The 14,679-nt window shown below is 41.3% G+C and overlaps 1 protein-coding gene across 1 annotated transcript in view; it reads left to right on the top strand.

Annotated features, from left to right (window-relative positions):
- The first annotated feature begins 262 nt into the window (after positions 1 to 262).
- Positions 263 to 14,679, top strand: part of LOC115758851 (protein sickie-like) — an 83,655-nt gene continuing 69,238 nt past the window's right edge. The window contains exons 1-4 of the mRNA XM_030699634.1: positions 263 to 348; positions 8,586 to 8,716; positions 9,909 to 10,017; positions 10,092 to 11,657. Of these exons, the coding sequence (XP_030555494.1) occupies positions 263 to 348; positions 8,586 to 8,716; positions 9,909 to 10,017; positions 10,092 to 11,657 (1,892 nt within the window). The remainder of the gene's footprint in view (positions 349 to 8,585; positions 8,717 to 9,908; positions 10,018 to 10,091; positions 11,658 to 14,679) is intronic.

Consider the following 14,679-nt stretch of genomic DNA (forward strand, 5'->3'; position numbering starts at 1 on the left):
ATAAAACAATATTAAAATTATAATAAAATTTCTAAATGATCTAGCAACTGTAAAATGTAACGAAACAAATATTTGAAAGCTGGCCAAAAATTGAAAAATAAAATGTAAATAAATACACGTGAAAATATAACAGCTAAAAAGTGCCAAAGTTGCATCTAAATGCCAAATTAAACTAAGTTTTCTAATCATATACATCAACACAATCATCGTCATTATTATAACACATTATCAAGGGAGACAGAGAGCGATAAAAAACTAAAAAATGGGCAATGCTTCATCCTCATCACATGGTGGCAGCAAAAGCGCCCGCAAATGTCGCAGTCTGCCGAACTCACCGGATGTCAGAAGGTAACCTATGTATAAATATATATATAAATATATATTGGTAGGTTTTTCTTTGGAATATGTGGCCGGCTTTTCAGGCGTGCACTAATGAGACCCATTATGCATATTTTATACAAAGCCAATGCCTGAATGAAGCCAAATGTCAGCACAATAAATCAGTGCCCCAAAATCTTGCATAGCTAAATTTGCTGAAATTTACGATATATTTTCCCAAGAACTGGAGATCTATATATATATATAATGCAGAGCTGTACATGCCCACTCCAGCGGCTATCTTAGCTATTTTTAGGCTCAACAAACAAGTTGGAGGCTAATGGAAATGACATTTTGTGGTTGTTTTTATTTAGCCGTTTTTTCATTCTCTTAAGACTTGAATTATTTACAGCTATAAGTCGTGTGCACAGTAAGAAAATTTTGACTTTAACTTTGAAAGTTAAAGTTGAAAACTGTGCAAACTTCTTTGGCTGACTTTCTGAAGTAAATCAAACTAAGCAAAACAGAATTTTAAGACCTAGTTGGCTTAAAGTTGAGAATTTAATTTGTAATAACTACACTGAAAACATATTTCTGATATAAATTTATAACGGAATCGAATGAGGAGTCTTTAGACAGTCCAGGAGACCAAATGGGAAGATTTTTAGTTGATTTTTAATTTAAATTATAATTAGAAGAAAAATGAAAAAGATTTTGATTGAGAAATTTTGATTGCGTTTTAAGAAATTGCATTTAAGTACTTTTTTGTCCACTGTATGGCGGCAAGTGCATACTTTTAAAGTTTCTCACTAGATTAGCTGTGGAAAGCGATTCATAATTAATGCGCCTGTCGCACCTCCTACCCCTGCCTCACCCCGCACCATTCAGTGAATGCATAGGTACCGAAAGCGACACATCCAGAAGACACGCAACTGGCGTCTGCTGATCGACTTCCGTCTTTTCGCTAGGTACTTGGGCCGCATCCAATTCATTCTCTAAGATCTACAATTGGCTGCCAGCCAGACTGCGGGCCAAGTTTAATTTACTGGAGAGCTGAAAAGTTTGTTGCCCCCTGCCCAAGGAGACATTGCATAATCGAGCGATCAACTTACAGCTGCCTCCCCCTTCCCCACGCTATAGAGCATATTCAAAGTGCATTTTTGATATGTTTGGCAACAACAACAACAACAGCAACCCCTGGAAATTTCTTGACGCCTTCGAGGGCACATGAAATCAACCACCGTATCTAAAAACCTTTCAGTTATGATGGAAACGCGCGCAAAGTCAATAAATAAAACATTTGCTCGGTTGCATAATTGAAAATCCATTCGCTGGGAATCTGCCTGCCTGCCCAGTAGCCATGCCTTTCTGCTACTTATCAGTCAACCCTCGCCATGTCCACAAACTCTGTTTGTTTAATAGAGGGCTACCGAAATATGCAGCCTGGTTTCCTTGTTTACGAGCATTTGGCCAACCCCCGCCGGGCTTGACACATACAAACACACGCGCACACACAAAATGTTGTCAGCTGCATTTGCTGGGTGTGAAAACATACAGGAAGAAGAGTGCGTGAATGTGTGATCTAAGCTAAGCTGTCATATCTAGACTAAACCAGGCCATGAGAGAAGGCGAATGACTCTGATTTTGAAAGATAAAAGTCAGTTCAATATGATACTACCACATCCGAAGTCATCATAGGGATTTTATCATCTAGCCAAAGACGACGAATACATCGTTTTGTAATCCAATATGTCAGACCTAAGAAACACCTCTTATAAAGTTAGCGTCAGAAGAATCAAGAAAGTCATTTACTTATTGTTTATAGTTATGAGAGTATAAAAGAAATTTTTAGACAAAGAGAGAAAGAGATTAAGAGATTAAAGAAAATAGAGTGAGAATAATTAAAAGGGATACTAAAAAGTAGGCGGAGAGAGGGAGAGAGAGAGAGAGAGAAAGACATAAAAGGAGAGTGAGAGAAAACGATAGTCAAAAACTATTTCACAGCTCTAATAGTTTCACATAGATTTGCCATCATCCGACCTTTTTTCAAATACATATATGATAATTTTTTAAGCGCACACACACAACAATTTATCCTATTATTATATTATTTTATTTGTGTATCTCTAGGTATCTTACAACAAATACATCTTAAAGTTATATTTGACAAACTCTATCTTATGATAAATCCATATATTTCCATTTTACCCGATTATTTTTGCACTTCTGTTAGCTTTCACGCGTTCATCTCACACATTCGCGTGAAACGTAAGCCTAATAAAAGCATAAAGTGGAATTCGCTACTCGAGTTGCCAGCCAGAGTTGGCGGGGCTGTCCACTTGATGTAGCTGCTGCTACAAAGTATGTGGCTTTGTTTTTGTTTATGTTTTTAGCAGCTTTGTTTGCTGTTGTTGTTTTGTTTGTTTGTTTGGCTACTCTCCATTTGCGGCTGTGGCTTGTTTACAGCTCTGGCCAGCCATAGACCAACCTGCTGCATATTTAAAGATGTCGTCGACAAGTTCCTACCAACTGCCCCTCCACTGCTCGCCCCTGTCAACAAAGGTGGCAACGCGACGAAGGCGACCATTAGCCGGGAACGAAAGCCAAGGAATATCTTTGAGTTTGCCGTCTGCTCGGCGCACGTGTGTTTGCAAGGGGGGAGCAAATGTGAGCGGGGGGTGTTGGCAGACGCTATTAATTGTTTCTTGCAGCAGCAGCTGAGAAAATGTGTCCCTAAAGTCAGACAAACAACTGTTTTGAAGCTGCAACTGAAGACGAGCCAAAGTTGGGGCACAAGTTTTGCCCGTCTAATAACTGAAAATCGTGACTTTATGTCGCACTTGAAAGCCGCAAACAGCAGTTGCCAGGAATAAGAAATACTCATACGAGGCGAATACAATACCCAAAGCTAGTAAAGTATCTCAACTCATATTGTGTGTGTGTGTATCTTATGACTGAGTGCACCTCGCCTCGTTGTACCAGGCACTGGAAGGGCTAGGTGGGGCCACACGACTTTTAAGATGAACACGTTTTTCAGCGACTCGCATTACAATTTCTAATATGAGCCATTTGACATGGCTGCTTGTTGAAAACAAAGCTGTCAAACTTGCAGCTAAAAGATTGGTTTCTATCCGGGAATCATGCTTAACTAGCAGACTGTGCGCGAATTGTATTTTGTGAAGAATTTAATACAATATTAATATTTGAGAATATTAAATTCTTAGACAACTATACTTTACATTTGATTTTAAAATCAATTTATACATAAAAAAAAAATAATATTAATATGTTTAAAGTTTATCTTATGGGTATGCAGTTACAGTTGTCAGAAAAATAATGTTGCTGTTAGTTTTTTAGCTTTGGAAAACTGAAATGAATCTCGATCTGGATAAAAATATAGATACATACATAGGAATATAGATAAATAGTTAAATATTGAAGTAATCGTTATTAAAGTGTAAGGTATATATATTTTTTATTTATCTACCTTATCTTATGTTATTTTTAATTTTAAATGTTTACGAATAATTTTAAATATTTTTTTTTTTCATTTTAAGTTTATGTTTATTAAGTAAGCATCAATTTTTCCAACTGGTCACTCAAAAATTGCTTTAAATTATGAATTAAAACGATTATAGATTGAAAATCACGAGCAATGAAACTTAGCTTTGCTTAATAGAAAGTTAAAGCAGCTTCAAATTAATAGGCAAGTTAAGAAAGTTTACGATTTAAATACAAAATTTCCGGCATAATGCTAATTGGCTTCCGTTTGACTTCTTTCTGATTTCTCTACGCAATTTTTTCATGTATTATGCCAGCCTGTGCTAAAAACTTAACAGGTTTAATGCGCTGTGCTTCCTGCCTGTCGTCTGGTCTATCCCTTGACTGAGAACTGATCTTCGGCTGTCTGCTGTTGGAGTAATCTCTAACAGTTGGCCACTCCTGCGGGCATATCAATGGCACATAATTACGCTTATTATCAACCATTCAACACCTACTCAAAAATGCTCACAGCCAGCTCGACCCGCAGACCGACAATATGAAATCTTCAACAAGGAGCCAGCGGCTCATGAGTTGGCCAACTTTTTGTCGGGTGGCTTCTTGGCCAGACAGCCTCACATAAATTTCTTGACTCCTGCCACTCCTCCTCTTGTCTGCATCGGTTGACTGTGGCTGACATGCGGTCGAACGGGCTGTTCGCGGTAGCCAGTAAAATTGCTGTGGCAAATTTATGAATATATTCTGAGCTTAACGGTATAAACTGCACCTCAACGGCCGCAACGGCGATGGCAACAGTTGTGGCCAGGTTCAAAAGGTTTTTGGGTTACAAAGATAAATTAGAAATTGCTTTGGCCAGTAGCTGGAGGTGCTAGTTGACTATCTAATGCACCCAAAGACAGCTTAACTTAGTTGTGAGCAGCTTAAATTACTGCCGAGTGAAAGTGTGCTGTCTAAATAACGATAAACTTTCCCAAAATATTAAAGATAGCTCATAACAGATGAAAACTTATCCCAAAAAAAGAAAATTTATGTAACTCCTTTCACGTTGCGACTCCTGTTTTTTATATATTCACGTAGCGGAACTTGAACCTATAAATATTATACTGCTCTGAATTATAGTTGAACATTTTGTGTTTATTAATATTTTAATTAAAAAGTAGGGAAAAGTTGGGAAAAGCGGGTTTCAGATTCGCTGAGATATACAAATATTGTGCTATTAAATCCTGGTCTTATCTTCTTAAGCCAGGGCTTTGGCTCGCAGGCTAAAATATTATAATTTATAACATAATGTTTCCATTTCTTTAATAATTTAAATTCGACGCGTCTTAAATAAAACAAAAAACAAAACAGACCCGAACCAGCTTCGACACTAAACTAATATTCAGGCAGCCTTTCTCCGGCTAGGCATGGAATATTTATTTTCTTCCTATCGCCTGTCAATCTTCTTGAAGTATAACAAATAAGCCCAAAGATATCTCAGGCATCTGCTGCAGCCAAGTCAAGGGCCCAGCTAAAATACAAACAGAGAAAAAAAAGCTAACCATAAACGGCGTTGGCAACAAATCGCAGGTATGTATAAGCCATAATAAAAGCGAAAGAGTTGCAACGCTCGCGGTTCGTATAAGGCAACTGGCAATATCCCAAAATGGTCAGGGCTGAGCTCCAGAGTCATTGGGGCCGTCGTTCCGCCGGGATCCTGCCACGCACTTGGAGTCTGGCTTTTAGAAGCTGCTGCTGCCATGACAAATGCAACTCGAGTGACACATTGTGCGGCTACAAAAGCAACAAAAGCAACAAACATGCCACGCAAATGCAACTAATGGGCAGCCGGTGGAGTTGCCCATACCCAAAGAGGGAGGGCAGCGCGGGTAATAGGGAACTTTTTCATATTTATACAAGCAAATGCCGGCAACGACGCGCTTTATAGTTGGATTCCCCCCCTCCCCACACTCGCCGCAGTTGTGCGGAAATGCTCAGTGACTGGTCTGCGATGGCAAACGCAACTGCAACAGCTACTGCAACTGCTACTGCCAATGCGTGGGCCGTGCCGCACAGGTGAATGCCACCAGAGAGCCAGGAACAGCAGTCAGGCTATTATGAGACACACACACATATACGCACACACACACGCTCGCACAGCAAAGGTCAAAGACATTTGACTGTGCACAACAACAAAAATCTGCGCACAGCTACAAATCAAAAATTCGTAATAAAGACGCAAAATTCAATTTGCGCGAAATGCAAACAGAAACAGAAAACGTGGCGCCCCGCGCATCAGCAACTGACATGCGACACCTGAAACTGAGAGATGCAAAGCTGCAGATACTCTGAATACATGTTGCAGCTAACAAGCTGCTGTTGCTTAAGGAAACTGTTTCATGCAACGAGGGTTGCTCTTAAAGTAATGAACTATAATTGAAAAGAAAGTCGATTTTTAGTGGGTAAATATTTTATTTTGGTTGCCTGAAATTATACAAAGTATATAAGTATTTTTTTTCGCGAAGCATAGACTACATATTCTGAAAAATAACTCTTACTTACGAAGTTATTATAATATTCTGCTTTGATTTTCTAGAGGTTGCAATTTTCAATGTTTTCCCATAAAAAAGATCATTCCATTGATATTTTATTGCCTAATGAAAGCACTTTCGCACAACTAATTTAGAAATTAATGTGCAGAGTTGCACTGTGTTCTATGTTGGATTTTTAAGATACTTTAGCTGCTTAAGAGTTTAAATATATTTACTCTGCTAATGAGTATGGCGACACTATTTTCTTCATATAAAAAAGAAATATCATATAATTATCCAAGTATTGATATATGTATATAAGTTTCGAGCAACCCTCGCACACATGTTACCCCTGCTGCATGCTGCCTGATCTCATAGACATATTGTAGGAACTTGTATCTTTTAACATATGCAGACAATCGACATCCTTGCCGAAGCGAATAAAACTCGGCAGACAGCTTTGGCTTTTAACTTGACGACTGTTTGGCAAACACAGCGCAACATGGCCAGAGATGTTGGCGGAAAAGCGAATCGCAACAATAAAATGCAAATAAAATTATATGAAAAGTAATTTGGAAAAGTCTGAAGGAAAACGGCGTGACAGACGCCTGATGAAAGCAGCTAAAGGCAGCCGAAAGTAGCGGGCGCTTTATTGTATTTAATTTGCAGTAGCTGAGCAACAGGACCAAAAGGACTCCGCCAAAGGAGCAAAGTCAACGTCAAAGTCAAAGCCAACGCAGCTGCCAACTTCATTTGTCTGCGTTGCGCTTGTCTTCTGTTTTTTATGAGCTGTTTTTTCTCCATTTAATACAATTGTTGCGTACAGCTTTTTCTTTTTTTGTTAGCCTGCCTTATTAATGGCCAACAACAATGTGCCAGGCAGCCATAGGATACAAATGTATCTTTCGGCTTGGGCTTTGTCTGCGCCCCCTGCTAAGCTTTATGAGCGCGACTTATTAAAAGTTTGCGCCAGTCTCTTTTATTACTTTATTTGCGTTTTTAATCAGCGTCTTGAGTAATTGCAAAAAAAAATGTAGCTAAGAAGTGGAAAAGCCATTTTCCTGCTTCGCGTGTGTGTGTGTGTAGGCACTCTGAACTGAATTTGCATAATAATTTTAAATTTTATTAAAAGAGTGGCTAAAAAACTTAAAAGCCTAACTTCAAAATTGTTATTTGCTGGAAGCTAATTTAAATTTAAGTAGACTAAAAAGTATATTTTTATAAAAAATAATAAATAAATTGCAAGTTGCTAATTAAATTTTCACTAACTTCCCTTTTATAAACTTTGCCGTAATGGAAAATGAAATCAAGTACAAATGTTTTTTATTATATTTATATATTTCCTTTCGGCTTGTAATCTCCACGCAGACTATTCTCTAGAAGTCAGTTGCCGAGGCACAGATTTAATGATTTTAAAAATAAAACATCGCATTGTACGACTTGATTTGCATATGATATTTCTTTGAAATATTTTGAAAGCTTATTTCAAAAATGACCAAGATGTTTTAAAAATTTGTTCAGGTTTGACTTCTTAAAAATTAAGTCCAATTAGTTTTGATTTGTATTAAATAGTTTTAAGGCCAATTTGAATGAAATTAAATTAGTAATCAAATTTGATTGACTCAATAAAAGCGCAAAGTTTGATTTAATTGCACAACTTTGCATTGAAATGACGTCGACGGCTAATCAAGCGATGCGCCTGAAGCCTACTTAGCTGTGCTTTTTATGGCGAACGACTGCCAGATACAAAAGTATCTTTTTGCAATGATATGCAAATTTATGGGCACGCTTGTCTTTTATTTCATTCCGCGCAATCGCCTCGTAAAAATGTTGTAAAAATGTGTTTACTGCAATTGCCAAGCGTTTTTTTTTTAGTTCTTTGGCAGCAGCAAGAAAAAGGGGTTCGCCGGCAACTTCATTAATTTATCAACGTTCAGGGCAGTGTAAAATTATTTTTATGTCGCAGTTTGTATAAATTGTTAATGATAAGTATAAGGCAAAATGTATCTGACAGATACTGTGACCGCAACTCATGCAGATCACGCCCCAGACAAGCTGTAAATGTGCGCTACGGCCTGAGAGAGCCGCGTGGGCGGCTGCCATAAAACAAGCCCATAAACCCAAGTGTATTCTCTAAACACATATGAGCCTGCAGTACCACAGCATATTGTTTGTATTTTATGCATTTTTTTTTAACTCTTATATCTTGCATACTTCTTTATTAATGTTAAAAACTTATTTTTCTGCTCATTACAGACAAATCGCGCCCGCCTATACGAAGGTCAATGGCGGCACAGCCATTCCGCTGCCCGCGACTGTCATGGTCCAGCGTCGCTGCCCCCCGGACAAGGTGCGCCCGCTGCCCCCGACTCCGAATCATACGCCATGTAAGTGAAATAAACTTCAGCTGGTTTGGGAAATTTATTAAAAAATGCTTTTCAAAAAAAAAAAAAAGAAGAAAATCAACCCCTGGGCAGGGCTGCACTCTGTTGTTTACCGGGCACAAACAAATTTTTGGGTCCACAGCCAGAAAAGCAACCCCCAGCGGAGCATGCCAATGCACTTAGCACAACGCTTGCTGTTTCCAGGATTTTGTCGTAAAGGGGTTACAATCTCGACATGGCTCGTGTTCCATTCCCAGCGTGCACATCATCAAAGCACTCCTGGGTATACATTGATGGGGCTGTAGTGCTTCGAATGGGGGCGCGTGCTATTCAAAAAACCGCCTCATTGCGCATATTGTGTTGCAGTTGATTTGTTGTCGGTGCGGTACAAACTGTAATTAATGCGTGTGGCGCTGATTTGAGGTCTTAAATGGATGCCACCTTAAGCGCCAGCAGCCTGTTGGGAATTTTCCGTAAAAGGAACTTTATCACAAACTCTAATCTAACCCTGCAAATGAGCTGCTTATAAATCATTTAATGTGGAAAAATAATTATCTAGATGTAGTTAATATATACTTTCTAATTACCCAAGTTCAGCTGTGCTGCTCCAGATATTTTGAAAAAGAAAAAAAATAATTTGTAGCCCAAAACCTTTTTGGCCATAGAAGAGCTTTAAAACTGGGAGACTAGTTCACATAGTTCGCATAGAAACAGACAGACGGACATAGAAACAGACATTGACGGTGATGAGATTTATTTTTAATTTGTTCTCCCAATTGAAACTCAGTTAGATTACAGTTTACTGTAATTATAATATTGTTGGAATTATAAAAGTTGGAATACAATTTTAACCATATTTTGTACAGGCTTCACTTGGTTTTTTGAAGATTTATGTGGCCGTGCGTGAGACCTTCTGTAAATGTGTCAGTAAATCTGTCTGTCTACCTATCACCCCTCCGCCTCCCACCATCCAGCATACGCACAGTAATTAATTAAGTTTAATGTCCGCTTGGCCTTTAGCATTGATTTATTGGCTGCAGAGGCCTGTTCGACAGACATCTTTGAAATGTCAGCTGGCAGGCCCGGCGACAACTTCAAGTGGACGCCGCTTCCAGAGCCGACAGACAGGAATTAACGAACTCACATTCTGCATTCTGCTTCTTTAACTTATTCTTTATCTTTATTTCCTCCACAGCCATACCGGGCTTGGGCAAGAGCGGCAGCGATTTTAATAGCAGCCGTCCAAACAGTCCGCCCACCAGCAATCACACTATCCAGAGTCTGAAGAGCGGCAACAACAACAGGTAAGTGATGTACCTGTACAGGTTGCCCAAATGAACTGTGACTAATCACTCTTTCACTCTCAATTCTCATGCAGCCTGCGTCCGCCGAGCGTGAAGAGCAGTCATCAGAGCGGCATTCCCTCGCCGAGCAGCCTGAATGCGCCCACAGCGCCGCAGAAGCACTCGATGCTGGACAAGCTGAAGCTGTTCAACAAGGAGAAGCAACAGAATGCAGCAAATGCAACGGCAGCGGTCGCATCCAATAAAACGCAAATTCAATCGAAGCGCACCTCCTCCTCCTCGGGCTTCAGTTCAGCGCGCTCGGAACGCTCCGACTCCAGCCTGAGCCTCAACGATGGACACAATTCACAGCTAAAGCCGCCCAGCATTAGCGTCAGCGCTCAGAAGAGCCAACAGAAGCAGAACACAAAGCAGTCCAAGCTGCTGGCGGCGCAGCAAAAGAAGGATCAAGGCAAACCCAATAAGCTGGACAAGAAGGAAAAGAGTCCGGCCCGTTCGCTGCACAAGGAGGAGCAACAGACGCTCTCGGGCAGTGAATCGCGCAGCTCCACAATGGGACGTGCGGGCAAAAATACGCTGGCTCGCGGCAATTCTGAGAAGAATACACTAAAGACGTCTTCCAAAACCTCGCTGCACTCCAAATCCGATTCCAAGTGCTCGCTGAAGAGTCAGAGCCAACAGCAGCAGCAGCAGCTCCTGCACAGTCCTAGCGGCACGGGCCTGCCCAAACCCATTGCGGCCATCAAAGGCACCAGCAAGTTGCCGCAGCTGGGCGTGCCCCATGGCTCCGGTGAGCTGCTTAAGCGTGAATCGAGCGACATATCGAACAATCAGGGCAACATATCACAGGAGCAGCCGCAGCAATCGGCTGCCAGCCAAGCCACACATATCCTTAAGGGCTTGCCCTCGACACCACCGCCTCCATATTATGCCAATGCGCCGCCTCCGCTGCCGCCATCATCCTCGGGCAATCACATATCAGCTGTTCACTCTGGCAGCGGCTCGGGCTACCTCAGCGAGCCCAGCACGCCGCAGCAGGGCGGCATCTATGGCAGCAGCCGTCTGCCGCCACCGAAATCCGCGCTCAGCGCACCACGCAAACTGGAGTACAATGCGGGTCCGCATATTCTGAATGCGGGACAGTCGCCCCGTTTGCCGTTGCAGCGTCCAATGCACAATTCGGCGCCCAATACGCCCACCGGCTCGCCCAGCAAATTTCATACGATACCCTCCAAAATAGTGGGCACCATTTATGAGTCCAAGGAGGAACAGCTGCCGTCCTCTGCAGCCAGCTCCTCGTCCGCCTCCTCGGTGCTGCCCATGCGCCCACTGCTGCGCGGCTACAATTCGCATGTGACGCTGCCCACGCGTGGCGCACGCGGCGGACAAACGCATCCGCACCAATCCTATCTGGACTTTTGCGAGTCGGACATCGGACAGGGCTACTGCAGCGACGGTGATGCGCTGCGCGTGGGCAGCTCTGCTGCAGCCAGTCGCTATCATGACATCGACAACGGCTATCTGTCCGAGGGTAGCAGCGGCTTGAGCGGCACAGGATCAGCGGGCGGTGTCGCCCATGGCAAACACTTTCTCAGCATGATGCGAGCCAGAACACAGCTACCAACAACCATTGAAGAACGGTAAGTGCACAAGTATTTCTCAATATAACTTTCAAAATTTTCTTATAAAGTGGGCGTAACCAAACGATTTCGTTTTAATTTCAAATTTTTTTAAATTGATAAATGCAGAATTCATTTAAAAAATGTTTTTTTTTTTTACAATTTTATAGACTTCTTAGGGAAAAGGCTTAGAAGAATTGATTCTAAATATTTGCATGTCTGAAAATTTAAGAAACCAGTTATAAGTATTTTTATGATAAAAACATTATAATTCACTATTTTTAGATTAGAAAATATTTTGTATGTAGCCTTGTGGATTTTTCTAATCAAAAAGTGTTGATGGGCTAAGTCTTATTCTTAAAAACTCTCAAAGCTGAGATAAAGAATTTAGCCGGAATTTAAACGAAGTCTAACTCTCATAAATATCAGTTGAGTTTTTAATATGTTTGAGGTGGTTAATTTTTTTTTATATTATGCAATATATATTATACATTTATTTTTACTGAGTTGTTTTGTCCAATATTAATTGTATATTTTTTTTTCTGATTATATTATCGATGGATAATTGTGTAAACTCTTGTGTACAGTTTTTATTATAGTAATACTTGCATTCACGCTTGTGGGCATATCTTTTTTACTGGGCTGTATTATCCGTTATTAATTATTAACACTATTAATTGTATAAACTTTTATATACGTAAGCGTATATTTTGGCGCTCTAATGACCGCACTTTCGTTTCCAGTTATTCAATTAATCCATGAGTCATTTCTGTGCAGCTCCTCCACAGCTGACACCAATGAGTCAACAAGCCAATTGCCAGAGTATCATTTCGTTCGTCTTGGTATTGTTTAGGGTTCCAAGAAGTTTGTCGCCTTTTCTGCGGCGTCTTCGAATGTGGCATGTTGTGTACGAAAGAGTGTGTGTGGAGTCCATAAAACGGCACTTAAACGCCAGAGACGCTGCCGCCGGCTTTAGTATTCCCTTTGACTTTGGCTTTAGGCCTGAGTGCATCTGTTTGCCACGCACAATTTGGCCACACTTTTGGTGTCAGGCGCAGCTGGGCATGGCTGTCAGCGGGCAGGGGCGTGGCAGAGGCACTCGGCATTTGAAGCAGTTAATTGTCATGGCAGCCACTTGAGCACCCTAACAACTTCCGCTGGCAGCCTCTTCAAAGCCAAAAGCAAACCCAAAACCGAAACCAACGCTCAAATTGGCAATTTGCATAAAATCCACTTGATGTTGACTCCAGGCTTCTGCTCGGGGCTCAGGTTTTTGAGTTCCTCCTCGGGCGGCTTGTCAAATGTCATTTGCAAATTGTCAACAGCAGCCAAACAGACGACAACTTGACAATTGACAATTGACAATGCTCACCTGTCAAAGTGTAAGCCACGCCTAACTTCCACTCGCCCTCCCTCCCTCCCTCTGCACACTCTCCGTTTATGGATATCGAGATACATATTCACGCAGTTACATAGCAATGGCTCGAACCGAACCACTTGCCATTTGGCACTTCAGTTAACAAAGGTATCTATGGAGAGTTGCTGTTAACAAGCGAATTGGACGTGTGCACAGGAGCGGCTAAAGCTCTGACCCGTCGTTGGGGGGAGGAGTTTTCTGCTCGTATGAGCGTTATGAGCTGGTGGGATGCTCAACAACTTCGACGAGCTGCTCGTGCTTTAAAGATAACTTCAAATTGTTATATTTTTTTTGGGAGAGATTAATAAATTGGCACCCAATTTGCGGCAAAGTTTTGCTGATTGTATTTCAAGAGTTCTTTCACTTTGTGTCTTGAAAGAAAAAGTTTCGGCACAGAAAAATATGTTGTTTGTTTTCCTAGAAAATCATAATTAAAGGCAATAATGAGTTGCTGTTAGATATTATATTTGTACTTATGTACAAAGAAGAAGGGAAAAAGAGTTGGCCTAAGACAACTAAACAGCGATGTTTCGGGTTCGAGTCTTAGGATTTTTGTATAATTGTGATTGTAATTATTAGCTACAGAGGCCAAAGTGGAACGTACTTGAACTCAATAACAACTCCTTCTTCTGCTAGTAAATATTTCTGTTGGTTATCAGATTTGTACCTTTCTATAAAAAAGAAACGGAAACGAGTTTGTAGCTCAAGATTTTGTTATATGTATGTATAAAAGAGACAGCCTTAGTTTAGCTCCAGGGCCCAAACTTGGGAGGATTTAAGCTCGATAACTACTCACACTCTCACAAGATTTGTAGTCTAACTAATATGAGCTTGTTTTAAGCTCGAAAGGTTTTTAAGCGGTGGCGCCCAATTTGGGGCTACTTAAATGCAACTTTTTCTTACATGAGCGCATTTAATGCCCCTAATTAAGTTCTCCTTGGCATTAGGAGGCGAAACAATTTTGGTAGCTGCCACAACGGAGTGTGCTACAACATAATTTTGTGTATTTATTAAACACTTGTTAGACCTAGCTCCCGCCCATATTTCACCACGCATTTCATTAAAAAGCGCTTATGGTCTTGGTGGCTTGGGCCGGGGGCCAGTGCGCCTTCCACATTTTCATTAGCTTCGGTCCATCAACGCGTTTGATCTGTGAAATTAATGCAATGCCATGAGGCGCTGAAATGGGAGCTCGCTGCGAGTGCTTTATAAATAGCCACAGCTGTCGTCGAGTAAAGTGTGGGAGTTGCGGCCTTAGACCTTCCTTCCCCTTCCCATGCCACCTACTCCCACAACAAGTTCAAACCTGCCCTTGGCTGGCAAACTGTTGACCCTTGATTGTGACTCTTGAGCCATGGTCACGTAATGCAGCTGCAAAATATGTTTAATAATTGAATTTTAATGCACGTCGACAGGCAACTGTGTTCCCCAACCGCGAGCTGCGGGAAGCAACCCCCTTGTCGCATTAGCGTCAAGCTGAAGCTAATCAGCTGCGGCGCCGACACCTGCAGGACATAATTTTGAAGCCCAACAAGTGCCCATGTCCTGGAATCTCCTCTCTCCCTACTTCCCTCTTTCTCTATCTGCCTCTGCCTTGAGCTGTGGTCGGGTGTCGGGAATGGGTTG

This window comes from Drosophila novamexicana, unplaced genomic scaffold, assembly GCF_003285875.2.
Source record: "Drosophila novamexicana strain 15010-1031.04,08,12 unplaced genomic scaffold, DnovRS2.1 tig00000193-arrow-pilon, whole genome shotgun sequence".
Classification (NCBI taxonomy): Eukaryota; Metazoa; Arthropoda; class Insecta; order Diptera; family Drosophilidae; genus Drosophila; species Drosophila novamexicana.